The following is a 27,995-nucleotide window of genomic DNA, read 5'->3' on the forward strand; positions in this document are numbered from 1 at the left end:
TAATGGACTTTATTGGGAACCAAATGGTTCAAGGTCCAAATGGGAGTTTCAGTGCAGCTTCAAAGGGCTTTAAACAACACTAGATGATGAATAAGGGTCTTATCTAGGACCCTTCGAGTCATGACTCGAATAAAGATTTGTTCATTTCGATGAACGAGTTTAAACAGGAGAGTCACGAACGCTCATCACAGAACAGAGAAAGGTGAGTATTTGTGCTTATTTATTTTTTAAATGACCGATCGTTTCGCTAGATAAGACTCTTATTCATCGTCTGGTGTCGTTTAAAGCCCTTTGAAGCTGCATTGAAATTCTCATTTGGACCTTGAACCGTTTGGTTCCCATTGAAGTCCATTATATCAGTGTTTCCCAACCCTGTTCCTGGCGGCACACCAACACTGCGTGTTTTCTTTGTCTCCCTAATCAAACACACCCGATTCAACCCATCAGCTCATTAACCCACCTGATTATGAGCTGATGGGTTGAATCAGGTGTGTTTGATAAGGGAGACAAAGAATACACGCAGTGTTGGTGTGCCGCCAGGAACAGGGTTGGGAAACACTGCATTATATTGAGAAAATCCTGAAATGTTTTCATCAAAAACCTTCATTTGTTTTTGACTGAAGAAAGAAAGACATGGACATCTTGGATGACATGGGGGTGAGTAAATTATCAGCAAAAGTTTTTTAAAAAGTGAACTACTCCTTTAATGCATTTTTAACATCTACATTTACTGCCTTCAACATATTTACTGGTTTATGGATCGGGATTATTAATTGCAACGGGACCTTTACTTGTGAAAAACATTTAATGATGTTTCAAAATCAATAGTCTATAATATACAAAAGATTTACCAAACATACATCCAATTACATACATCCAATACGACAAAATATGCACAATGAAAAACATAAAAACTCTCTACAAAAACAAATTTAGCTGCATTTAACATAATCTAGAACATTCAAATGAATCTACTGTCATTACAAGTCTCCCAAAACACTTTAATATTAGTATACTGTGTGAAGTGACATTATACTTTATGTACTATATCCCTCCATTCAAAATCAAATATCTTAAAACATTTTTTTCAAATATCTTAAAACATGTATTACATCTAAATCCATAGCTTATTCTACGTAGAGTATAGTTATCATACATTTTCACACAAAATTTCAATTTACAAGAAAGAAAAAAGTAAAATGTCATTTCTATGTAAAACCCTACACACTTTTGTCTCTATACCCGTGTAACGCTGACAGTTTACTTAATTTCCCATCAGCCCGTTTTTATGTATATTCTGGTAGTGGTAATTGCAGGCATGTAAGCTGAAAGGTTCATATATTTTGTTGAATGTTGTAAAGAGGTATAATGTGTGCTGATTTTCTAGTTCTGGGTAAGTTAGAATCTGTGCCAGCACTGCAATCCCACTACTTTGAATGAGAGGTATTAGAGAGCTGTTAGAGTAAAATATGTCATTTAAAATGGTCTTAATATATTATACAAAAATCACTGTAATAATTAACAGGATATATTAAAAATAGTCATGATGTGTTTTCAAGAAAGTGCACATGCTTGTTGGCCCTATAGGTACAGAAGACTCAGAAGCTTATTTTTTGTCATTGTGGTATTTTTTTCTTGAAACAACAATATTGCTGTACATCATAAGCCACCCACTTTCTTTGTATGCTTTAGCAGCCACTAGATCACAGGAAATGCATGCGTCGTTTAAGAGGAATAGGCAGCGATGCTGGGAACTACACATTTAAACAACATGATCAACTCTTTACTTTTCACTCAACTCTTTAACAATTTAACTGAAAAAAATCTAAATGCAAAATTCTCAATTATTAAATAAAACTTCTGCATATGATCTGTGAAATGACATGTACGCGCTGTTTAGTTTTTGTTATTTTGACATTTACACTAAAAAGTATTGCAAATTATTTCTCTGCTTTAAAGTGTCCAATGTACAGTATTGCTAAAGCTTGTTTACTCAGTGTGACGCAGAACCGGGTGTAATATTAGCACACACTGATCACGTCACTGAATGAAAGGTACACTATGTAACTTTTTAATAAATACATAATCAATCCTTCTATTAAAACGTGTTTTCTCAGACCTTGATTCACTATGGTAAACCTATTATAAGTGCTTATATTTTATCATTGCCGACAGGCTGTCGGGATGGATCTCGCGGGAAATTGCTTACATACATCACTCGCTTGTGTTAGTCTCGTCATATCCGTAAATTAAGAAAAGAAAAGTTGCTCCACCTCCTTTGATGCATTTATGGTGAGGTTAGTTGTCGCAATGGGTCTCATTCATGAAACACGAGCAGAACGAATTTGTGTGTAATCGTGTGTGAAGTGGTTCTGGCGTAAATTTTCGGATTCATTAAAATTTGTATTTTCCAAGTGTTAGTTGGTACGCAAGAAGTCTACACCTGCTTCCAGCCACACGTAAATGGTGCGCTTAACATCCGAACGTTTTGCTCCTTAATAAGGCTGCATTTTAACTCACCTTAATCGGGTACATATTTAAACAGCATTTTGAAAAAAAAAAAATTATATAGTAATTACATAGGTTTTTCTTTTTACTTTTATTATGAGAGCCAGTAATAGATCTGGTGATCGATGGTGGTCCTTCTCCAGTTTTAATACGATTTTTCCGAAGTTAACTACTTCGTTTTTTGCTGTCAAGCTTAATGTCGAACCATTTTCTTCTCACTTCTGGGACTGTTCGATTAACAGATGAAACTCCATTAACTGCATCTGTAATATGCTGCCAAGCTTCCTTTTTTTAGGACCTGATACGCCACTATGTACGCTTGAAAATAAAATTGGCGTTTTGAATGAACTTCTGATAATAAAACTTCAATTTCCACATCCGAAAAATCTCATTCTGTATATATGTGTGTATATATATATATATATATATATATATATATATGTGTGTGTGTGTGTGTGTGTGTGTGTGTGTGTGTGTGTGTGTGTGTGTGTGTGTGTGTGTGCATAAATATTGATCATATAAAATAATACATTATTTTTGAAAAACAGGGCATTTGTTTTGTGATAGATCTGTTTAAACACAAAACTAAATGCTTCACAAAGGGAGAATATAAATGTAAACCGTTTCATAAAATGGGGAGAAAAACTGTAATGTGTTATGATCATGTATGCAAGATGTCTGTTGCTTTCCCATATTCCCTAAATCAGCTTTTCTCAGTTTTTGGAATTGCTTTTTTATATCAAATTACTTTTATATTTTAGCATTACACAAAGAAAATTAGAGAGTTCTGCTAAAGGAAAAACAAACAAACAAAAAAACTATAGCTTAAAATCTCTAAAGGCCTCTAGGTTTGCTGAACCATAAACGCACTTTCACAGAGTGATGCAATTATTGTGTTGCAGTTTGTTGTTGCAAAACCAAACAATTGTCTCTTTTGTGCAAAAAAAGGCACTTTGAAGAAAAAAAAATATCTTCATATGCAGTGACATCAGTTGCAAAGAATTGTAAACTAGTACGGCAAATGACTTCTTAAGGGGGTCAAATATCCAAAAATTAATCTTTGGAATCTTAAAAGTGCTCTATTTGTAAATGTGTTAATGACATTAAATTACAATTACAAAAGGAGCAAAATATAAACAATTATGAGTAAGAAAAGCTATAAGACAATTATCAACTTTCAAACAGTAAAGTAATTTAGCGTAGTTAAAATTAATTCATTCAGTCGAATGAGAATAAAGATTCATAATTCTTTGCTGCTCAGGCCAAACATTGTGGCATGAGCTTTTTTGCATTTGTTATATTCCAATTGACATTTTCCCTATAGCGGCTGTTTAAAAAAATAGAAGCACATTAAGTACTAGAGGAATATACTAATGAAGTTACTGTTTTAAGAAAGTTTTGAATGCTTTGCAAACGTTAATTTTGAAAATATCACATGACTGTAAAAAATAGATCAACACTGCCCAAGAAGCATCCACAATGCATGTCCACCAAATAATGCGTGTCATTTTTTGTCTTTAAACTTGATTTCCAGCAGTCACAATTACAACTTATGAAAATATTTACATATTAAATTAAATTTAGGAACTGGGAATCATTTACTGATTAAGCTCCCGTGGGAAATATGTGGTTTCTTCCCCTTCAAAAAAAGACTTTTTTTCATATCGCACATCCCGATGACGCCTGTCCCACTGTCGTCATCCTGTTCAACCGCTTTATTTTTTGACGATGACATATTGAGAATCTCAAACTGTCACGAATCTTCACAGACAGAGAAAAGAGAGCATGAGAGACTCCTGTACAAATATATCCACCTTGTTCGAGACCTTCAGCTTGCTGGATGGAAACACTCCTAAACACTGGATTGCAAGGGATTTTTAACCTCCTCTTGGCCTGCAACTCCTTTCAGTTCAGATCAAATCCAATACATCCACTTAAAAAGTATCCATGTTTGCTTGGCTCACAATAGATCATTGGTTACCATAGCAAAAGCCTGTCATCTGCAGACGGTTGTCAGATATTACAGCTTCAACCGACACAACACTGACTCTAATAGAAGATGAGACGGGACTTGGATGTTGGCAAATTATAGCTCTAGTTTCGAGGAGTTCGGTCTTCAGTCTGTTACTCTGAGCGCTCATGTGGCTGGTGTTTCCGCCTGCAGGCTGGACATGCGTATCTGTGAGCTGCTCTTGCTGAGGATAGAGAGCTGCGTGCCTCCATTCACACCACTGCTTGCCAGGGACGGATGCCTGTGCTTCATATCCACGGCGAAATACCGGTTAACCGTCCAGCTGCGCCATTTTCGCTTGATTTCTGATTGAACCTTTGGGGAGAAACTTCACTGGGTTATTAAACTGATTGGATCCTACAGGAGGACATCTGCAGATCTTTTTCCATGCTGGTCATGGACAAGCCTGAATTTTAAATCATATGGTTAATAATTTACACGTAATGCTGATATAATGAGCACTGCAATGTGAAAGGGCCGTTAGAGAGATTTCTTTATGCAAACAGAATCTTTATTAAAAGTTGCAACAAATCTGATTATATATATATATATATATATATAAATGTCATTTTATAATTAAAGTAGGGTTAGGGAGGACAATGGTAGACCCAACCGTTGGGTTTAAAAATTTGATTGAAAAAAATTAAAACAATGGTTGGGTTTGTCCATATTTGACCTAAACATGGATTGTAACAACCCAGCATTTTTTTTTACAAGTATGCAATTAAAATATACATTTATGCATTTTACAGATTCTATAATCTAAAGAAGCTTACAACTGAAGACAATATTGTACTTATTTTTGTAATCTATTTATTTTACATTTCTTACTTACAATACTTGGAGCGTTTTCAAATCTATTGGAAATCTATCTATTTTTACAATAGGAATCCATTAGTAATTTTGGTAACTGGAATTTCCCCCATGCTAAATCAGAATGAAATGTTGCTAAAAGTATCAGTTCATACTTAGTGTGTGAATAACAAGACTCTTATATTTTTCAGTAGCATTTGTAAAGGACTTACCTCTCCATTGAGAAAGCAGTAAAGAACAGCTACAACAAAGCCCTGAAAAGAAAAGTTGTTTGGCCTAAGTGAGGAATAATTGACGATGGTCTGTTGAATTGTCAGAAAAATAAAGTTCTATAAAAAATGTTTAAAACAGTAAGACCCTTGTTGGTCCCACTTTATATTAAGTGGCATTAAGTACTATGTACTTACATTGAAAAATAAGTATAATGTACTTTTTGTGCTCATGTTGTATTGTAAAACACTTTTGCTGCCATTGAGGGCAAGGTTAGGGATAGGTGTGGTCGCATGGGTAGGTTTAAGGGTAATGGGTGGGTCAGCAGTGTAATTACAGATGTAATTACATAAATTAGTTAAAGTTGTAATTACATGCTTGTAATTTTAAAATATAAGTACAATGTAAGAACATATGTACACAATAAGTCCATTGCATCAAATTATTTGTTTCAATGTAAGTAGGACTTAAAGCCACTTAATATAAAGTGGGACCATCTTGTTTCATCTAATAATTTATCATTAGATAAAATAAAGTTGACAAATTTATACTTTTTTTTTTACTTCATACTTAACACTTAACACTACATACAGTGCAGACAACATTACAGTGTAGAATAATACAATGTTTTCAGTCACTGCAAGTATTTACAATTTTATATCTGAGAGAGCAAAAGGGGAGAGGACATACCTGAAAAGAACCAAGACCAAGTTCAAACACAAGTCTTTCTCTCCTGCTGACATCTTCTGGTGTGAGCGCAAATATGGTATAGTGGATTCCAAATAGAGGAATGAGGAGAAGAGTGGAGCGGGCCAGACGCCTGTCAATCACACAACACACTTATCATTTGACTCCGCAACTCAATAGAATGGTGCTAAACTTAGGAATGTAAATATATAAAAACAATTTATATATTACTAACAGATAAATGCTGGACTCATTCCCTCCAATATCTGGAGACTGAAGCTTCTGCACCAGGATTATAATGATGCCAATAAAGAGTATAAAGTTGATCTAAAGGTAAAAAACAAAACAAGAGATATAGCGTATATTTAGTTCTGTCCTGTTGAATCAATACAATAATGCAGTAGCTTAATATTACAGGAAAAATTCTATTGAGAGGGAATATTTTAGCCGTACCATGATGGAGGCGAGAACAGGACCCTTGATCACCCACCAGATGGCAGCATTGTCACTAATATCCCAGCAACTGCAGGCAACATCAGATATTTAGCCAATTTGATCAGTCCCCCCACCCCCATTGATTTATTCATTAAATAAAATCATCATAGATATGATAAATAAATCCTTCATCTTACCCAATGTTATCAAAATGAGCTCTTAAGACAGCCCAGACAGCCACACATATTGTTGGAGTACCTGAGAAAACATGGGCAAACGAAAAATGAATTAAATTAATTTTACTTACTAAACACTTGTTTGAATGTGTTAAAATGTGTAATTTTGGGTCGTACCCCATCCAATAATAGTGTACCAGTAGAAGTATCTTTTCTCTGGAAAGAATGTCTCAACGAGCAGAGTAAAGAGATACAATCCCTCGATGAACAGCCAGAAGTAGTTTGACAAAACACAATAATGAAAAAATACCATCACCGCCTTACACTCCACCTACAGAGAGAAAAATGTGGAGTGAATACCACATCATGAAAATGAATTTGTAGTTACATATTCTAAATGGATAGTTCCATGCCATTGATGGAAATTTCCATCATTTGTGAGAAAGTGCTTCCCCGCGATTGGCGAAATTTTCCGGCTTGCCATGTTGTCACTGTTGTAAAGAGCGCTATTACACATCTTCTGTTCTGAATGAGTACTCAATTTCCTGATAAAAACACATGAGAACTGCAAAGAAGATACAGAAATTAGCGATATCACATATAATCATAAATATTATGAAAAGCCTCCGTTTAGGTGGAGGCTTCTACTGCGGTGCGAGAGCAGGGGCAGAAGCAGGAGGACGCCCCCGGCGTCCTCAGCTTCTGCACAGCCGAGAAATGCTGGGCAAAGTTCTTGACTGCATCGCCGAAGCAACGCATTCTCACCCCAAGGCGTCACCTTTGACCATGCTTCAATATTTGACGTTTTAGGCGCCCTTTAGTGTCAGTTACATGATGCGATCCTACGGTGTAATCTAACTGACGCTAAAGGAAAGCGTCAGTTAGATGACGCGGTTAGGTTTAGGTCTGGGGTGGGGGTAGGGTACATGCGATCCTAGGGCGTCATCTAACTGACGCTAAAGGGCGCCTAAAGCGTCAGATATTGAAGCATGGTCAAAATGCTTCCCAAGGCGTCAGTTAGGTGACGCCTTGGGGGTGAGAATGGGCTGGCTGAAGAGGCTGGTCTGGGACAAGGGGGAGTTAAGAAACCTAAGCTTGTAGTTCTACCGCATGTCAGCCAGACATATCCAGAGATGGCGTTCCTGGAACAGTGGCATGGACATCACACTACCCACTGACCGGTAGCATGAAACGCGAGGTCCGTCGCGATGCGAAGTTCCACGAGAACCTCGTGCAGGACCTTCAATGCCTTGGCTGAGAACCAGCGCACGCCACCCCGAGATGCCAATTATCCAGCCTCGAGGTTCCACACAAGCCCGATCCTGTTGGCGGCCCGGGAAAGCATGGCCATCATCTCCAGATTTGACTCGGGCACCGCTGGCACACCCGAAGGAGGCAGCAGGTCCAAGCTGTTGTCTGCAGAGACTTCTGACGCTCCCTCCGATGCAGCGATCGACATCTGGTCGTCGTGGGGAGCACCAAACGAAACGACTGGTACACACCACGAGGATGATCCAACACGTTTAGTTGGTACCTGGCTGTGGATGCATGAGAGGGGTGAGGGGGTTGGTTTCTCAGACGGAAGCGTGCTCACGGTACCCTCAGGTCACCCACATCACTGCCCGTAGCAACCCTCTGGGGAGGATTGGAACGAGGCAGAGGCACGGGGACTCTGCCCCTTTGCAGGAACAAGAGTCCTCCTAAATACATAGGGAGGGGACGGGATGAAGAGGAGGGAGGATCTAGCTAGCCTCCATTTTGTTTGACAATACTTCGAATGTCAACAAGAAGTGACATCACCCGACATTGCTTAGAGCACGCATGCTATTCAAAACTGTCTAATGAATGAATGAAAGTGAATGAAATGTCGACCCAGGACGAGATAGGACTGTGCAAGCATGGGTGTTGATGGACACAATCGACTCCATCTGTGTTGATCATCGTTCTGAATGCGATCTGTATCTAGTCTTTGACAAAAACGTTATTTTTTCATGAACATGAGAAATGTTGCTTTTTTTATGAAACCATATCCACATTCAACCCAGTCTCATCCCATGACGTCATATAACTGACGTTTTGGGACGTCTTTTGACCATACGTCAATATTCGCCTTTTTAGGGCCCCCTTAAACGTCGGTAGATGAGGTTATGGGATCCTAACTCTACCCCAGACCTAAACCTAACCCTAAACCATAGCTGTCAACCCTCCCGTTTTTTCCGGGTTTCTCACGTATTTTTGCTCTTTTCCCGCTGTCTTCCCGTTTTAGTATCTTCCCGTAAAATATCCCATTTTTTTTACTATGATTGTGTGAGACATTCGAGCTCGGGCTGATTCGGCTTGAAGTCGTTTATCCTCGGATGCGGCGCCGCGCGCGCTGGCCGGAGACACACTGGCTGTGTGGCGTGTCCGTTTTTATTTCGGCTCCCATGTTAACAGATTAGAGCTTGCAGACTGCCTGCGGGACACGCGCGTCTCCAGAAAACGCGTGTATGCTAGAAATAGAACTGACGCCTATTTTTTCAAGCGACATGCAAGCGTGTTGAAAGCGTTTCCAGGCAAATAAATAAATAAAAAATAGGAAACGATGTTTATATGTCATTTTGTACTCGAATAGCCTACATTTTACATTTTGATGTTTGAAAGTCAAGGTTTTTACATAAATTCAGATATCAATGTAATTTAAACAAATAATAATTATAATAATCGATTTATTGCCATTAGTTTTGCCTATATATAATTTAAGGTCATATAACATATGAATAAAATATCTTTTCTTTTTTTTTCCATTTCTTTCTTATGCTCTTAACAATGTGATTACACGAAGAAGAAGAAAAAACCTTTGGAAAAAAACGTTCTGGGCCTCAGGAGGATATAAAGATACGATAGGCTACAATAACAACAGTGTGTCTTCTGAGTGACGGTCCACCACCAGGCTAAATATAGGCTCTTTAAAACTACACAAAATGTGTAAATGTAATTGAAATAAACAGACAGCCCACTTCCCTATTTTGTGGGTTTTGGAAGATGTGATAACAGTTGAAATTGTTGTCGCAAAGGCAAGAGCAACACACCGCTAATCCAAATGTAGATTTTTTTTTTTTCTTTAAATGACACTAGTTTCTAGGCTAGTTATTAACTCTTTAGACTTTTAAGGATTAGTGCTTTATTTTTAAAGTTTGTGGGTAAAAAAAAAAATCCCTTATTTTGGGGATGGATTCCGGGAAAACTCCCTTATTTTCAGTGTTCAATGTTGACAGCTATGCCCTAAACCTAACCCGTCACCTAACTGACGTTAAAGGTAAAGCGTCAGTTGTATGACGGCCCGGGATCGCCATCTACCGACGTTTAAGGGGGCCCTAAAAAGGCGGATATTGACGTATGGTCAAAAGACGTCCCAAGACGTCAGTTATATGACTTTTTGGGATGAGATTGTGTTACCACATTCAAGTGTTGATTAAAACAAGAATGCAGGGAGCTATATATATACATATTAAAGCAGATCTTTGTTCTTTCTTTTGATATATTGCATATTCAGATATTCAGCAAAATATTCTGGGGCAGAATATAAAACTATCCCTTTAAAAACAGAAGAGCTGTTGCACAGAGAAAATATCCCTGGGAACATTCAAAGACAGTTGGCCATGCAAAAAGCAACTTTGAGGTGACAGAGACCTCATTATCTGAAGAAAATTAAAGCACATAACAGCAACACAAACGTGTCATTCTGAGACTAATTCCTTCCACAAAGAAATGACATGGGCAACCCGGGATGTTAATGGGCCCATCACCATGACTGCTTGGGTATTTGTGTGCGATGTAAAGGGGAGAGAGACTGAGACTCACAGTGTGGGTAAAGCAACGGCTGCTGTCCTCCTCTGCATATAAAATGCCGTCTTTAATGAAGACTGAGACGGCCCTCAGGATGAAGGACACAAACAAGTTCATATGAATGAAATTCCTGGTGCAATGCAGCTTCCTGTGGGTAAAATCAAAATAAATAAATATTACATTAAAATATAATAAACCCCATTCAAATGTTTGGGGTTGGCTAGGTTTTTTAATAGAAAGAATCTAATTTATTATTATTGTCCATTTTGAAAACAGATATGCTGCTTAATATCTTTTTTGTGGAAACCATAATACTTTTTTTCAGGATGCTTTGATATAAAGAAAGTTCAAATGAACAGCATTTATTTGAAATTGAAGACTATAAATGTAATTAGCAAAATTTTATTTTATAATAAAAACAACCATAAAACTGACTAAACTTTTGAAAAAACAACCACTAAACTTTTGAGTGTATATTTAAGTGCATCTTGTTTGTATATCTTGGCATATTAAAAAAAAAAAAAAATCTGCATACTAATTATATTCTAATTCCAGGGGATTAGTTTAATAAATCATTATGCCCCAGAATATAATTTATAATTGTGTATCAAAATGCCTGTTAGTGACCCTATTACTGAGATGCAAGTGTTTTTCTAAACACGTCACTAAGACGCATGTTCTCTAGTTTTCTCAGAAGCTTGAGAATAGAACGAAAGTTCATGACCTCTTTCTGACCTCTCACCTGAACCTGCAGAGAATGACCATGGCAGTGGTGAGAGACACCAGTGAAGTGCTGTAGCCCACTGTGTACAGAGCCTTTACAGACACATAGTACATGTCCTGCAACAAAGAGTAAAAAATACTGTCAGCTCATTCAGACATGATACAGTAAATCATAAAGCCCGCATGAATACTTTACACTAAATACAGAAATAATTCTTTAGAGGCTAAGGGGGTTATGAATTTTCTGAGGGGATACAGAAGAAGAAGTAGAAAGTAGGAAAGGTGAAGGGTGCTTACTGGAGTTGTTCCATTTTCATTATAAGGGCAAACATCAACATAGTGAGGGAACATCTCTGACCAGCCATACTCAGTGCAGTTACGACTCACTTTTCCAAACTCTACAAAAGATGCAAAAAAAATCCAATACATTCCTTTGAGAAAATAAGACCAAACAATAATAAATCCAATAAACATAAACAAGCAGTGTTGTTATGTTTAACTGAAATGTTTTAAAATTGTTCTCAGTGTTAAACCAAATAAGTCAGAAAAAAATGAGGTAATCAGTTGCATCCTTTTTTTTATTTTTTGAAAAAGTCAAGAAATTCAGTTTAACAGAACTGGCAGAATTTTATTTTGTACTCATACATTTGAATTGCTTTGTAATTTTAAATATTTGAGTAAGCGCATGCCATAAATCTCAATCTAAATATTTGTATAAATATTTCCAATGTGTGACTATATGGTTGCTAAAGTATGCCCAATCTGTAGTTTGTAGCACATTATAGAGTTGTCAGGGTGTTTTTGGGTGGTTCCTAAGTCAAAAGAGGCCAACCCCCTGTCTTCAGGATAATCCGGCTCTCTGGATGAGGCTTGATTCCCTTCCCTCCATTTTATTTTCTAACAAGCAAAAAATCTGAGTATACGCAGACTGATCTCATGAAATTGCGTGTGTATGACACGGCAATTCATATTTCCATTTTTGGCATGCTATCAACACGCATAATCGCTTTACAAACATTCTGAAATGCCATATATAGTCTTTTTAAGTATTTATTACTTGAAAGCACAACTCTTCTCAACAAGCCCAAAAATTCATGCTCACCATCATTTTCTTCATTCATGACTTCAAATAGCTCAGGACAGGACATCCAGACCACTTGTCCAATTTTTGCTGGCTGCCAGCAAGTAAGGTTGTCCCACATCCATCGGCAGCCTATATGATTAAAAAAAATAAGACTTGGAATATCATAACTAGTTGAAATCTTTGGTAACTCTGCTTCTGAGCCAGTTTTTATTGGGGTATTTATGGGACCTGAGAATAGAACAGCCTAGTTTAAGATATATTTAGGTGTGCCACTTGACAGCCATTCTTAAGAAAATCAGCGCAAATGACAAGCAACAAAAATAGACTTTCATCTGCTCCAGTAAGGAAACAGATTGTAAGAATTCAATCAAAACAATGCCACAGCATTGCATACATGCAACAAAAATATGGTGTAGCTATTTAAGGTTTGTTATGTTGAAGAAAATGCTCAAATTATGTAAATACATAAAGATGGAATTGTTTTTTGATATATATATATATATATATATATATAGGCACAACGCGAAGCGGAGTGAATTCCTTCAGCCGTTAATTATTCACAATACAGCACTTGCCTCGAGTACCTTATTGCTTTTATAAAACAGTTACCACACAATAAAAATATTAAAGTAAAAAAAAATATATGTATTAGTACAATTTTCCTTCCGCTAGAAAAAAATAGTCCCTGACCGTGAACAGCAACAACGTTCCAATGTGTAATATGCATGAAAGCTCAAATAAAAACAAAATAGGAACTGCAGTGTTGCACAGTGATAAATAGAACCGTTGGGTGAAGTGGTCATAGCCGTGTTTGTCATGAATAAAGCACAGCTATTATTGACCAATCAGAATCAAGAATTGGAACTAACCATTAATGTTAGAATAATTTGAAACTTTAGCCATGTTTGATCTTTTTTTATTTATTTTTTTTCGCAGGTAAAGGTGTCATCATCGCTCTGTGATGCATTTTTTTATTTTATGCCTGTGTATATGAGCAATCAGAACATCTTATTTATTTCTCCTTTTCTCTATATTCTATTTTCAATAAATCTCTCTTCATTGAGAGGAGAAAAGGAGTTTTGCAGTGAACTAATCATGTGATGCTAAAGCGTCTTATCATCTCCATCAAGGATTAAGGACCCAAAGAGAAATAGTAAAGAGAGTGTGCGCGTGTGTGTGTGTGTGTGTGTGTGTGTGTGTTTGTGTGGACTGCTGATCTTGATTTGCATGAACAGGACAAGCATCTGCCAAGTATTTTTCCTCTGCTGCAAATATTAGAATGTTTTTGCAGTGCTTTCAAAATATTACCCTGTCATTCTTGCAAAGACTTCATTAAAGTCATCTAGTCACTTTACAGTTATTTACAGTAGGCTATTGTAAATGTTCTGTTTCCATTCCATTTGCATCCATACATTCTTATTAGTAAAGCTTACACACAACAGCCTTCACTGCAGCCTAATAAACTGCCAAAGTGTTTACTCTAAATTACATGCATAAATTCAAACAACGTGAGTTTGACATTTGCTTCTTGGTGGTCTGCGTAAATGTCAAACATTTATAATAACAAAAGGCCAAGCAAGTGTTTTAAACACGCTGCTCCTCAAGCCAAGCACTCATAAATTTTGTTTCATGAATTATAACTGTCTGCAACAAAGGTTCCTGACAAGACTGACGACACTCACAGAATCAGTTGTTGACTTTGTTTCTTGTTATTTGTTGTATTTTTTTTTTGTGTAGTTCCATAAAAGAAAAAATTCAAGGATGTCAAGAATGTCAAGGATGAAATTTTCTGTTCCAAAGCCTTTAGCGTTTCTTTCATTTAAAACATGGGTCTTCAATCTTTTTTAAGCATACGACCCTTTGTTGCAGCGGCTCTCAACCTTACTGAGCGCCGTTTCCATTCGAATCTCAAGAATGGCCTGTGACGGGGATTTATCTGAATCTGAAAATAAGCATCTTTCAGATAGAGAGATATAAACCAGTCCCCCTGGCGCATTTGCGCGAGGAGTTTTCTGATTGTTAGCAATTTGAACGGTCTTTTCACAAGCACTTCATTCAGATATCTCAGATCTAAGATGGGTCTGAGGCCAACGTCTTTCTTTGGTACAAGAAAACAACGGCTGTAAAACCCCGACTCGCTCAGAGAAGGCGGCACTCGCTCTATAGCCCTCTTGCACAGCAGGTTCGATATTTCTGTATTCACAGATCTTTCGAGCCGCGCTCGAAAGAGTGGAGGGCGGCGATCGAATTGGAGTGAATAGCCCTGTTTTATTGTGTTTAACAGCCATTTTGATACCCCTGAGATAGCTTCCCATTCTTTTATATGTGCAGCTAGAGCTGGAATGGCCTCCGGGCTCTGATCACCACACTGTGTGGGCTTTACAAACTGTTTTGCACTGCAAAGCAGACATAAAACGCTCCCCATTCACAACTATCATCTGATTGATCAAAGCAAATTGACGTGTATCACTCAAGAGCTGGCACTGAGAAGCCATTAAAGGCTGATAACTGTCAAACACTCTTTATTGTCTGTCATATTAGGTATTTACACAGTATCAACCTCATTTTAAATGGCTGAATGATGTAAATTGATTAAAAATGGCCAAAATTATATTCCAATGTCTTGTTTGTTTAGTTGGCCATAACCATGGTCCAAAAGTGAAAAGTTTGATGTAAGATAGCATCTGCTGGGAGATTATCCAACAACATTATCCATCCACCCAAAATTATATTCCAGTGTCGTGTTTGTTTAGTTGGCCAAAAGCATGGTCCAAAAGTGAAACGTTTGATGTAAGATAGCATCTTTATTATCCGACAACATTATCCATCCATCCATTCATCCATCCATCCATCTTCTTCCGCTTATCGGCCGGGTCACGGGGGCAGCAGTCTAAGCAGAAATGCCCAGACTTCCCTCTCCCTAGACACTTCCTCCAGCTTTTCCGGGGGGACACCGAGGCGTTCCCAGGCCAGCCAGGAGATATAGTCCCTCCAGCGTGTCCTAGGTCTTCCCCGGGGTCTCCTCCCAGTGGGACATGCCTGGAACACCTTCCTGGGAAGGCGTACAGGAGGCATCCAAAACAGATGCCCGAGCCACCTCAGCTGACCCCTCTCGATGTGGAGGAGCAGCGGCTCCACACTGAGCTCCTCCTGAGTGACCGAGCTTCTCACCCTATCTCTAAGGGATCTCCAAGCCACCCTACGGAGAAATCTCATTTCGGCCGCCTGTATCCGGGATCTTGTCCTTTCGGTCATGACCCAAAGCTCATCACCATAGGTGAGAGTAGGAATGTAGGTTGACCGGTAAATCAAGAGCTTCACCTTGCGGTTCAGCTCCTTCTCCACAACAACAGACCGGTACATTGACTGCATTACTGCAGAAGCTGCACCAATCTATCTGCCAATCTCCTGTTCTATCCTTCCCTCACTCGGGAACAAAACCCCAAGATACTTAAATTCCTCCACTTGAGGCAGGATCTCTCTACCAACCTGAAGTGGGCAAGCCACCCTTTTCCGACTGAGGGCCATAGCCTCGGATTTGGAGGCGCTGATTCTCATCCCAGCCGCTTCACACTCGGCTGCAAACCATCCCAGTGCATGCTGAAGATCCTGGTCTGAAGGGGCCAACACAACAACATCATCCGCAAAGAGCAGAGACAAAATCGTGTGGTCCCCAAACCTGACACCCTCTGGCCCCTGGCTGCACCTAGAAATTCTGTCCATACAAATTATGAACAGAACCAGCGACAAAGGGCAGCCCTGCCGGAGTCCAACATGCACCGAGAAGAAGTCAGACTTACTGCCGGCAATGCGGACCAAGCTTCTGCTTCGGTCATACAGGGATCGGACAGCCCTTAGCAAAGGACCCCGGACCCCATACTCCCGAAGCACCCTCCACAGGCTGCCGCGAGGGACACAGGCGAATGCCTTCTCCAAATCCACAAAGCACGTGGATTGGTTGGGCAAACTCCCATGAACCCTCCAGCACCCTGTAGAGGGTATAGAGCTAGTCCAGTGTTCCACAGCCTGGACAAAAAACGCACTTGTTTCTTCTGAATCCGAGGTTCAACTATCGGCCGTATTCTCCTCTCCAGTACCCTGGCATAGACTTTCCCAGGGAGGCTGAGAAGTATGATCCCCCTGTAGTTGGAACACATTCTCTGGTCCTCCTTCTTAACAAATTTATTTTTAGCCTATTTTTATAGTTTAAGACATTGAACATTATATCCATGAGAACTTAAACAAGCAAAGTTGAATTCTTTGGGGGATGCAAGGAGGACATTTTTCTTCCAGGAAAATATTGCAACGCTCACACAAAATGACAAATCATGATTCCTCTCCTGAGGGCAGCCTTAATTACTTGTGTAAATTAGACACAGATGCATGATTAGATAAAAGACAGGGCTGTTTGTCTCTGTTCTCCAGAATCTTCCAGAAACACAACTCATTGCAGGCATTCCATATTGTTTGAGAATTTTTGGCTACTTAAAATGATTGATTGAATGATTCAAATGATTCAAAGAGGCAATGGCCATCATTGCTTAATTTAAGCAGCTTAAAATAGAATAAAGTAAATGAGTAAGTCAAGGGCAAAATAAGGGGATAAAGATGAAGCGATGTAAATAAGCTTGTGGCCCATACAATCCACTGCCAATTGCAAATAGTATTGTGTATTGTGCTTTTCGTATTTATTTGCTGTACATCTCAGCACTCTGTGAGCAGCTCTAGTTACACATTAACACATGAGACTATTCCCTAAGGACAGCTCCTTGTCAAATCAAAATGTCAGTATCTCATTACTGTCTGTGATTGTGACTGCCCAAAGGATTATGATCAATGCCACATGCAGACAGCACTGGAGGGGTGTCAGAATCAGTTCTAGCTCTGAGCTTATGATCTTCCCCCCATTTCCTGCGAACCGACCATCACAGTGTCTTAAATTCTTCAGCTTATAGTCTGACAGCATTAGGTTTAATTCCGTCATCCATGTATTTCAGATCACTTGTGAAATACTTAATCTAAACTGAAACTCATTTTAAAAAGTTTCTCATTATAGCTATGAATAACTGCAAGTATTCTTAGATGACTAAAACAGCAATTTTAGGTATGTCTATTGCTTCCATTTACAGATAAACACTTATAGCTGTGCACTGCATATATCAGAAACATGCAACATTTATGTGTGGCTCTGAAACTGAAAAATGTGTAGATCGAAGTAGTATGCATACACAGTCTGACCAGCCCGTTCTCATCCTTTAACGTCATAGAACGCTATATGACAAAACGGCGCTATACTACGCACATGGCACACGTTATCGTTAATATAACACGCAAACCCAAGACGTTATAAATCCTTTAGCGTGAATATGACACGCACACCCTACCCCACACCTAAACTTAGCCCTCACAGCACGTGTTATATTAACGATAACGGGTGCCATGTGCGTAGTATAGCGCCGTTTTGTCATATAGCGTTCTATATGACGTTAAAGGATGAGAATGCGTTGGTCTGACAAATAAGTACCACCTCCGCATAGCGAAGGCACACACAGGCTCACATATTTGTTTGTTTTTCAATCATGGTGAGGGTTGTTGGTGACTGGGTGAGTTCCTGAGACAAATCTGTCTTTAGCCTGAACTATTGCTAATTAAAAGCACATTCACAGACAGTAGACTTACCTAATTCAGGTTCACTGCTGGGGTCATCCATGGCTATCCTTTCCATGCACTTCTCTTTCTCTAACTGAATGACACAGTCTGGATGCATGCAGTAGATCTGAAAGGTGTTTCAAACACAAGTGAAATGTGAGTGAGTAAGTAAAATGTTAAGACACAATAGTTGTTCAGTGCACACTTTTTAATGGTCCCTTAAGCAATTTCAGATGTAGTTTTACAGTTCTGTTCTCAGATGGAATGCTGAGAAATACTGATTGTGAGTCAGAAAAATGAAAAAAAAATGAAAAAAACAAGAAAAGAGTTTGCTTATAAATGGCATTGTAAATAACTGAACTTTGTGAGAACATAAAGGTTGGCACTCAAATGAAGGATTGACAACTGTATTCTGCAGTTTTTAAGATCTTCAAGAGCATGAATGTACCATTTGTAGCAAGGCTATAGAGATGATCTACATCCTAAACAGTTATTGGTTAAACAGTTATTATTCATTCCCATTTTGCAACCGCGCAAAGCAGACTTTTCCCTCCACAGATGCAAATCGGTAAACTAGGAAATGAACTAGAGCGAGTAGAGAGAACGAAAAGGAGAGACAGCAAGCGAACAACACAGGGCATACAGTACGACCACGCCCACGCCCACACTTTCAGAGTAAGTGAGTAAATAGAGTAAATCAAAAATGTTCAGAGAAAAATAATCAATAATATAAACAAAAATATATGAATACGTCCTTGGACGTAACACTAAATAAATAAATGAATGAATACGTCCTTGGACATAATACTAAATAAATGAATGAATAAGTCCGACAGCAAGCAAACAACACAGGGTATACGACCACGCCCACACTTTCAGAAATAGAGTAAATCAAAAAAGTTCATAGAATAATAATCGATAAAATAAACAAAAATAAATGAATACGTCCTTGGACGTAACACTAAATAAATAAATGAATGAATACGTCCTTGGACGTAATACTTTGTAGAAAAACAAAATAGAGTAATGCTCATAGTGCTACATAGATTCCTTCTCACAGGAGGTAGTGTTCTCCATCCAGTTGAACATTTGCAACATATACAGTACAAATTAATTTTGACTATATACTGTTAGTTAGAGTGCATCTTACGCACATATGAATCCAAACTTCGCTGATATGTGCGCAGCGTTGTTTGCTGTTGTCAACTAGGTTTACAGTTGTGTGTTTACACTCGTAGTTAAGGCCTATGTGTTTAGAATTGTTTCTGTATTAGATGTATTGTTTGACATTCCTTTAAATAAACTTTGGGTCACACTTAAGTTTAGGATTCAATGGGCTCTATGCACAGCGTATTTCCGGTGAAGGTCTATAAGGATGACGGATTACTTCCGCCAATCGTACAGTCCAATGCTATACCGATAATTTATATTGGTTTTTATACTCTATGGCTATACTAAAGAAACTTTAGTCACAAAAACAGACAAAACAGACACGAGTGCTTCAGGCGCAATCACTCAGGGGCGTTCCCAAAGCTTAATCGACGCAGCTCGAGTTCCCTCGAAAGGGAACTAATCACTGTTGAAACCCTCCCTATTACTGCAGATGTAAACCCCCGAGATTATAGTTAGTGTGATAACTGGTTTCAGAGCACCATGCTCCTTGTGTGTTGCCTTGAAAACATGAGCAACTACACTTGAGCACCTGCATTAATATTCATGAGGACTGTGTAAGTTCTCACCCTGGCTGCAACACGGAGCTGATTTCCATCATAAAGAGACTACGTAATTCACTCCTACATCATGACAGCAACATAAAAAATCACACAAAAAAGCAAATCCTTAGAACTAGTTTATTCCCAGTATGTTTCTTTCTTTCTTTCTTTCTTTTTTCCTCCAACTCTTTTTGCTGTCAATCAATATTTTTTCTTTCCCTTTTTGTCCCCATTCATTTATGGAACTGAAATTTGTTTTTGATTTGGCAGTGACTTTTTTGGAGTGTGTGACCTTATTTTTCTCTTTATGTGTTCTTCAGTATGGCTATCACTGCCTGAGAGTGTCACAAAGCATTTACACTCAGTTATTTGTAGTATAGCCTATACCAATTAAATTACTTTCTATTATAAAATAATAAATACTTTATACATGAATATTTTGCCAAGATTTTGCTATATATAAAATCACATTCATATGAATGAGTTTCTAATATTTTTAGTAATTTCAAAGTGTTGTATATGGTATTCCTCTCCGACTAATTGCTCAATTGTCGTTTATAGCATTTTCTATTAGTCCTTACACATGTGTTAATGATAAGGAAGGTAAATTTTGCCTTTAATTTTTGCATATTTTTGACTTTCTATCATAAAAAGTCAGAGTGGCAAATATTTTTAAGCAGTTTTTGCAACAGATGTAACAATTTTCATCCTGTAATGGTCATATTTAAAATACTATCTGAGGCAGAACAGGAGTATAACCTTTTGTAAATGTTCCATTGCAATGTCACAGCCAGTTTGTAGTGTTAACATAAAGTGAAATAAAACAGCATGGCCTTTGTAGCTTGAAGTACTCACTGTACCATAACTGTTTTGGCTCTTGGACAGTTTACATTTGGCCTGTCTGGTGGCCAATGATCATTGGATGCCAGGAAGCATCTAAGTGCCAGTGTGTATGTGACGTAAATTGCCCTTGGACGTTTGTTTCACCTCAGCTGGAGGCACAGACAGTAGACCAAAGAGAGAATGGTTCTTCATGTAAACCAAGATGGCACTTCTCCCTTCAGTTACAAGAGGATACCATGTGTATGAAACAAGCAGTCATCCAGGAAACAATAAAGGCAGCTAGATTTGACAGATTGCATGTGGATTATTTACAGAAAGCAATAACAAGAGAAAGAGGATGAAAAGGGATGTGCGGGGGTCTTTTTCTACCTCAGACCCCATAAGTTTCTCTCACGCTAAGTCGCTCTCTTCCTCCTTCTCCCACACAGTCTCTATTCTGCTTTTTAGAATATTTCTTCTCTGAAGCCTTTCATATCTCTTAGGCAAGTCAGTGTTTATTTTACAATTGGGGATATTTTGTGCATGTTAATTCCACCATGTTTACTTTCATGCAATTCAGATCTATTAATTTAATGGATCTGCTTTGTTTATATATAATAAAATATGCACATAGCTTACCAAAGGGATAATGATGAGTGCTAAAAACAGGTGCAGACATTTTCTCACTGTGGAAGCCATTTTGTCTGGAGCACTGATGCTATTATATCCGTAGATCAGCAGCAGAGGGGGACAACTAGAGCTGGATGGTAAACAGGTTCAATGGAAAACTGCAGCAGTTCTTCAAATCATCATCAGATCTGCAAAAAAAATATTTAGATTCAAGTGAGAATTTTAGTTTCTGCTTAATCCAGTAGAGGCGTTCATTCAAACTGTGACAAAATGTCAAAAATCAAGAGCTCTGTAACCCTGCGAGGACCTCACTTTTCCTCACTAGTGACTCTGCTAACCAAGAAATGGTTACAGAAACACTATCAAGCTAAAAAGTAAGAGCAGCTTTGGGTGTTTCTTCAACAACATAAATTTTAATGTCTCAGGGATTAACAGATTTCAACTTGAACGAAAATTGAACTTTTTTTTCCCATGTCATTTAGTTTCATTTATTGCTATTTATATGCTATTGTTTTACACTACTTCTATTTTCAGACACAAACTTTCAAAAGGTGATGATAATCCATCATAAAAGTAACAATGATAATGCTAACATCAAGTAAGTACAATTCTACAAAATTTCACTATTATAGTTAATACACTCTAAAACATACTGGAACATTACACTCTTAACCCAACTTCAACTTTCTATGATTTTTTTTTTAATCACATTTTTAACCCAACATTTGGGTTTGTCCATATTTGACCCAAATTTGGGTTAAACAACCCAGCATTTTTTAGAGTGTATCCATTTAAAAAAAATAAAACTGTCCTTCATTTTGCATCATTTACATCACAATCAACAGTTTTGCAAATGATAATTACCAAATTACAAAGGAGACAAAAGTAGTAGCCTTTGCCTAGCATTAGCAGTACTACCATTGCCTAAGTGAGCATAAAAAAAGTCACCTGCTCCCTAAGCTTTTGGATGCAGCCACCCCACTGATGGTTAGGTTTAGGGACGGGTTGGATCTTCATGCTAACTTTTTATATGTTTAGATATGAATAGCATTATGAATTCACACTAAATCACCACCTTGTGAAATAGTTATGTTTTCTCATGAGATTGGGTTGGTTTCAACAACTAGTCTAGATATATTACACCATACTTGCAATATGATGACTATGGAGCAGAAAAGATTTAGGGCATGTAATTGTTAAGTTGTTTATCCAAATATAAAGTACAGCCTTATGACGCAACTCAGACAACTACACGGTATTGCTTAGGGATAATTGCTTATTCAATTCTGTTCAGCACAGCACCAAACATGAAGGTAGGAGGAGGAAGGAGCTATATGAGAGACTTTGGTGCACTCAGATGGGAGAATGAAAGAGATAAAGAGAGTGTAAGTGTGATGGATGGATGGATACATATAGCTGAATGGAGGGCTGGAGGGAGATAGGGAGGAACAGCTGCTCTGGAAACTGCTCTTGCTGTAATTAGTGGGTATAATGAAGCTGACTGGCTGAGAACTCACCCAGCGATGCCTCAAGATCACACTGAGACATTCTAGACTAGGTGGTTTGCAAAAGCATGCACAAAAAAGTGACATTTACAGTACATTTACAATAACAGAACAACTTATTATGCTCGCAAAAAAGAAATACTTGGGTTTTCTTACCCCATTCATATAAAGTTATAACAAAAATGCAAATTAAAGTCAAAACATCCGAGGAAATATAGCTGGGGTAAAACGTGTATTTTTACAATAAATGTCATCTAGGAATGTGTGTATGTGAAAGTGTATGTCTCTGCTTGTGTTTCCACTGCCTTTGAAGTGTGACTATGGGACTCAGTGGGTGATGGCAGTATTTGCACGTGTGTGAGTGTCAACATTCCAGAATGTGTGTTCAAGCTATCAGAGGCCACAGAAAGGCTGCAAGTCTAAACTCTATCCCTTTGCACACTCCCGAGGGCAAATTTACCACAGCAATTCTTCTCCACAAAAGGGCATGCCTTCACAATTAGATACAATTAATTTTACTGACAGGACAACATATGGGAGGTGGGCCATCCAGTTGGGCCATCCCATCTATCTATCTATCTATCTATCTATCTATCTATCTATCTATCTATCTATCTATCTATCTATCTATCTATCTATCTATCTATCTATCTATCTATCTATCTATCTATCTATCTATCTATCTATCTATCTATCTATCTTGCATTGAATTTTAGAGGTTTAGAGGTCAAACTACTGACAGCTTGGCTAGCTGAAGGACATACTTCAGGGACAGGTGGCACTTCATAGCCTAGAGTTTGTGACAGATTTAGTGCCATGCTTCAAGCATTTTTTTTTTCCTGGCTTTCAGGTCTATGACATCCAATGCAATTTCATTCAGTTCTGGGCCAAAATGTGATTTATTTTCACATACCATTGCAGAAGTAAAGACAATTGGTTGTGTACTGTATATGTGTTACAGTAATAACCTTGACATCATCTGATTTGAAATTATTTTGAAAATGTTGAATGAATGCATCATATCATTGAATACAATACCATGAGAAAATTGCGTTGGTTTTATTTATTTATTATTATAATTTATGTGAAAGAGGTCTCGTATGCTAACAAAGGCTGGATTGATGTGATAAAAAATACTGTAAAACAGTAATATTGTGAATTTAATTTAAATAGTTGAATGGTATTTTGTTTTCAGCATTATTACTCAGTCTTAATGATCCTTAAAAAAATCTAATATGATGATTTGTTGCTCAAAAAAAACTTTTATTACTGTATTATTATCAATGTTACTATTATCAATATTATTAGGAATGCTGTATAATAATTAGAAACATGATACTTTAATTTTACAATTTTTTTCCCCTTTACTTGACATTTTAAATATTTTTTAACAATACAAAAGTGTTTGAAGATATCCGATGCAAAAGCCTCTAAAAGCCACCTCTGTCAAAAATGTCAATAATATCTATCTATCCATCCATCCATCCATCCATCCATCCATCCATCCATCCATCCATCCATCCATCCATCCATCCATCCATCCACATCTATCTATCTATCTATCTATCTATCTATCTATCTATCTATCTATCTATCTATCTATCTATCTATCTATCTATCTATCTATCTATCTATCTATCTATCTATCTATCTATCTATCTATCTATCTATCTATCTATCTATCTATCTATCTATCTATCTGTCTGTCTATCTATCTATCTATCTATCTATATATATATACTGTATATATATATATATATATATATATATATATATACAGTATATATATATATATATACATGCACAATGAATACAGAATTATTGTGCGATATATCATGCCGGTGTAAACAAAAACAAGTAAATCCAGCTCTCCCCGAGCACATGTGGCCAGGTCCAGCTATTACCACTCCAAATGACTTTGCAGAGGTAATAAGGCATGTCAGTCTGACCAGCTGACAACCCTGGTTTTTAACTCCCAACAATAATATCTATCAAACGCACACACAGCACAAAGACACCACAATGTTGCAATGTTCCAATTTTTGCTGTATAGCTCTATTAGATTTGCCCTCCTCACCCTATACACTCATAATATATCATAGAAAGAAAGAAAGAAAGAAAGAAAGAAAGAAAGAAAGAAAGAAAGAAAGAAAGAAAGAAAGAAAGAAAGAAAGAAAGAAAGAAAGAAAGAAAGAAAGAAAGAAAGAAAGAAAGAAAGAAAGAAAGAAAGCATATGAAAGAAAGGGGATATGCAAAGGATACATTCATTTTCATCCATGGATTAAATCTGTCGCACATGCATAAGATGGATCTCTGGCCTCGTTTCTGCACTGAATATTCCTCATAAATCTTATTAGAGTGTGTTAATGCCACATTAGGCTGACCAATCGGGAACTAAGACACTAAAGTCTGCACAGCTATATTTAGATTGTCAATTGTTGTTTGAAACGAAACTATTGGCATATTCATTTCTTTAAAACATTGAGCGAATACATGGCACAAATCAGGAATTAGGGAATTAGGAGTTTCTCTTTCTTCCTTTATCCTTTTTCCTCAGTACTAATCAGAAGGGATTGCATGGGGTGACTTCAATTACTGTGCCATGAGCCCCCAGGAACAGAGTGATTTGTTATTATCAAAGCAGCGCTGTGCAAGTGTGTATGTGCACAAATCATTTAAATAGTGTCAGCTGCTGACAACCGGCTGGCAAAATGTGAATGTAGAATTTATGCCCAATGTCAAAAAAACGCTGAACATACAGAAAATAGAGAGGTCAACAAATCTGGTCTGTCACAAAGGAGAGTGAACTAAATGTGTGTGTGTTCAAGTACATGTATGCCCAGTTATGCTTGTGTGTGGCAGTATATGAGATGCAATACACAATACAATACACACATGAGATTAATCAGTACCAGTGTCAGACATTGGATTTTGCAGGGTTGATTCAGTGACCTGACCTCATCCACATATTTTCATATTTACATATATTTGTTCAGAATGTACATACTTTTTTGAGCTGCACATTTTTATGTTGAACATGCGCAAAGAAGCACTGATTAAAAAAAAAAAAAAACAATGCATGCATAGGCCCTTTTTTTATTGAGGCGTACTATGCAGAACATATAGACCAATCTTTTATGTAGTATAAAAGTGAACATGCTTCAATTCTTATATCATTAGAGGTGAGTGGCTGTAACTGAACACCATAGTGTAATTTTTAATGGTGCACTATCAGACACACAAACCTACATTTGTAAAATTGTAAAACAGTTCATTTGCACATAACATGCAACATAATAACTTTGGGGATTCTGCTTCATAAGACATCCAGGACAAACAAGACTGGAAATGAATCCCCATGTAACGGTTACAGAGGCTCTGCAGTGGATATTTTATACTGTCAAACACAAACAGCGAGAGGAAAGAGGAAGGAAAGAGAGAGACTAATTATATTCACATATTCACTCTAGTCAATTAAAGGTTTGTTTATGATGACTTGAAAAAAAATCAAATCAATATGTAATAATAACATTAACTGTGATAAGGACTTAAAAAAGAGCAAAATAGTTAGTGGTGTCCATGCATGTGTAAAAGGTGACTTCAATGGAAAATTAATTCTGACACAAAAAAGATAAATTTTTATATATAATAATTAAATATAATAATAATGTGGAAGGTGATTAAGGGAAAATATATATTAACATGTAGCCTAAATATATTTAATTTTAAAACAGGGAATGAGCAATGGAGTAAGAAGAACAAACACAAGTTAAACAATAAAACTATTAATTGAATGCTGTTTAAAATATGTTTAGATACTTTACTGGAAAAATGAAAAAAATACTGTTTTTACAGTCAGTAAGCAGTATAAATAAAAAAATAAATAAATAAATATAAAGGAAAAATACATACATGCAACACAATGAATGCCATATTTCAAGTGTTGTGCCCATGGGCCTGTAATAAACAATTTCTGCAATATCGGCTACATGAGATGGACATAAACTAATATAGGCTATGCCAACATATATTACGGTATAAATTGGTATAATTTTATGGCATAATCATCGCACTGTAGTTTGGGTGTGGCGTAGTAAGGTTTCAACATTTATAATTAATGTAGAATGAATGTAATCAAAGTCTTGGAAGGCATTAACTAAATGCAGCAATAACGTGAAAAATAATTCATAATACGGTGGACGAATTCTCTGTTGAACTGTAAAATCATGTATTGGCTTAAATGACGCTTTAAGTTGTGATATTCATTCAAGCTCTCTTGCTATTAATAACGTGTTTAAATAACATGTGCAGCAGCTCTATGACAGTGATGTGTCCTTAAACGGTGCAGTCTTGGAAGCTGATTTTTATTTTTCTGGCTGTGCTTTCAACGCTTTTTCCCTTTATCATAAGGAATGCACATTGCACTACAGTAATTAAATCTTCCTATTAACAATTCGTGCAAAACCACAGAACTCCCAGCTGGCTACTGAAACATACACTAAACCGCAGACCGTCTTCAAACCACTTTCCAACCAACCCCATTGAATAGCATATCAACCACCAATTCCGTAGTAAAACACATTAATATAAAAACTGACATATAAAATGGCTGTTATTTCCTCCATAATTATTCCATTCGTGAGCTTTGACCCGTAGCCTATACATTCCATTTTATTAGCCAGACAACCAGAAAAGCAATGGAATGCATTTCAATAGAAAATTTAGCCTACTATACGGACACTGCAAGAATGGATAGCTTACCGTTCCAGTCGGCAGGAGGTCTTGCAAAAGGACGTAACACGATGCAGAATTCAGAGTGTCTCGCGCTGTCAGTTACAGGCGTTCTGCGGCGCGCGTTGGTGCACAAACATTCCCAGACGCCCCGAAAAACTTCTGCGGACTAGTATCGCTCTCTCTCTCTCTTTCTCTCTCTCTCTAGCCTACTGCACAAACGAGGGAACAGTTGCAAGGGAACAGTTGCCCCTCTCTTACATACGTCTAATTATGCAACGAATGAAAAAGAAAGCATGCACATGCAGGCTACAGAAAAGCCAAGGTTTGAAGTAATGGGATGTTGTCTGGATAACTCGCTGTATTGTGTTGTAACATTGCCGAGCGGTTATCCGCGCAGACTCACAATGATCCCTGATATGCGCTGCGCATTTTGATGAACCCCTCACACACCCCATCTCTCTCTCTCTC

The 27,995-nt window shown here is 37.6% G+C and overlaps 1 protein-coding gene across 1 annotated transcript; it reads right to left on the reverse strand.

The window, feature by feature from the left end:
- Positions 1-679: 679 nt before the first annotated feature.
- Positions 680-27,985, reverse strand: adcyap1r1b (ADCYAP receptor type Ib). Its single transcript, XM_039670199.2, has 14 exons — positions 27,555-27,985; positions 21,298-21,476; positions 18,155-18,251; positions 12,494-12,604; positions 11,689-11,789; positions 11,411-11,508; positions 10,684-10,816; positions 7,018-7,171; positions 6,862-6,922; positions 6,683-6,752; positions 6,465-6,556; positions 6,233-6,362; positions 5,545-5,586; positions 680-4,834 (listed from the first exon to the last, which is right to left on the reverse strand). Exons 2-14 carry the CDS (start codon positions 21,355-21,357, stop codon positions 4,646-4,648), a joined length of 1,338 nt encoding a protein of 445 aa, XP_039526133.2. The 5' UTR covers positions 21,358-21,476; positions 27,555-27,985; the 3' UTR covers positions 680-4,645.
- Positions 27,986-27,995: the final 10 nt, after the last annotated feature.

The sequence above is a fragment of the Pimephales promelas genome, chromosome 8 (genome assembly GCF_988280905.1).
Source record: "Pimephales promelas chromosome 8, fPimPro1.hap1.1, whole genome shotgun sequence".
Classification (NCBI taxonomy): Eukaryota; Metazoa; Chordata; class Actinopteri; order Cypriniformes; family Leuciscidae; genus Pimephales; species Pimephales promelas.

Coding starts and splice junctions, on each gene's coding strand:
- adcyap1r1b (XM_039670199.2), bottom strand. CDS start 21,357: ATGGCTTCCACAGTGAGAAAATGTCTGCACCTGTTTTTAGCACTCATC. Junction 5,587..6,232: donor TTGGTCTTGGTTCTTTTCAG/GTATGTCCTCTC, acceptor TTTTCTTTTCAG/GGCTTTGTTGTAGCTGTTCT. Junction 4,835..5,544: donor ACTGCTTTCTCAATGGAGAG/GTAAGTCCTTTA, acceptor TTCTCCCCAAAG/GTTCAATCAGAAATCAAGCG.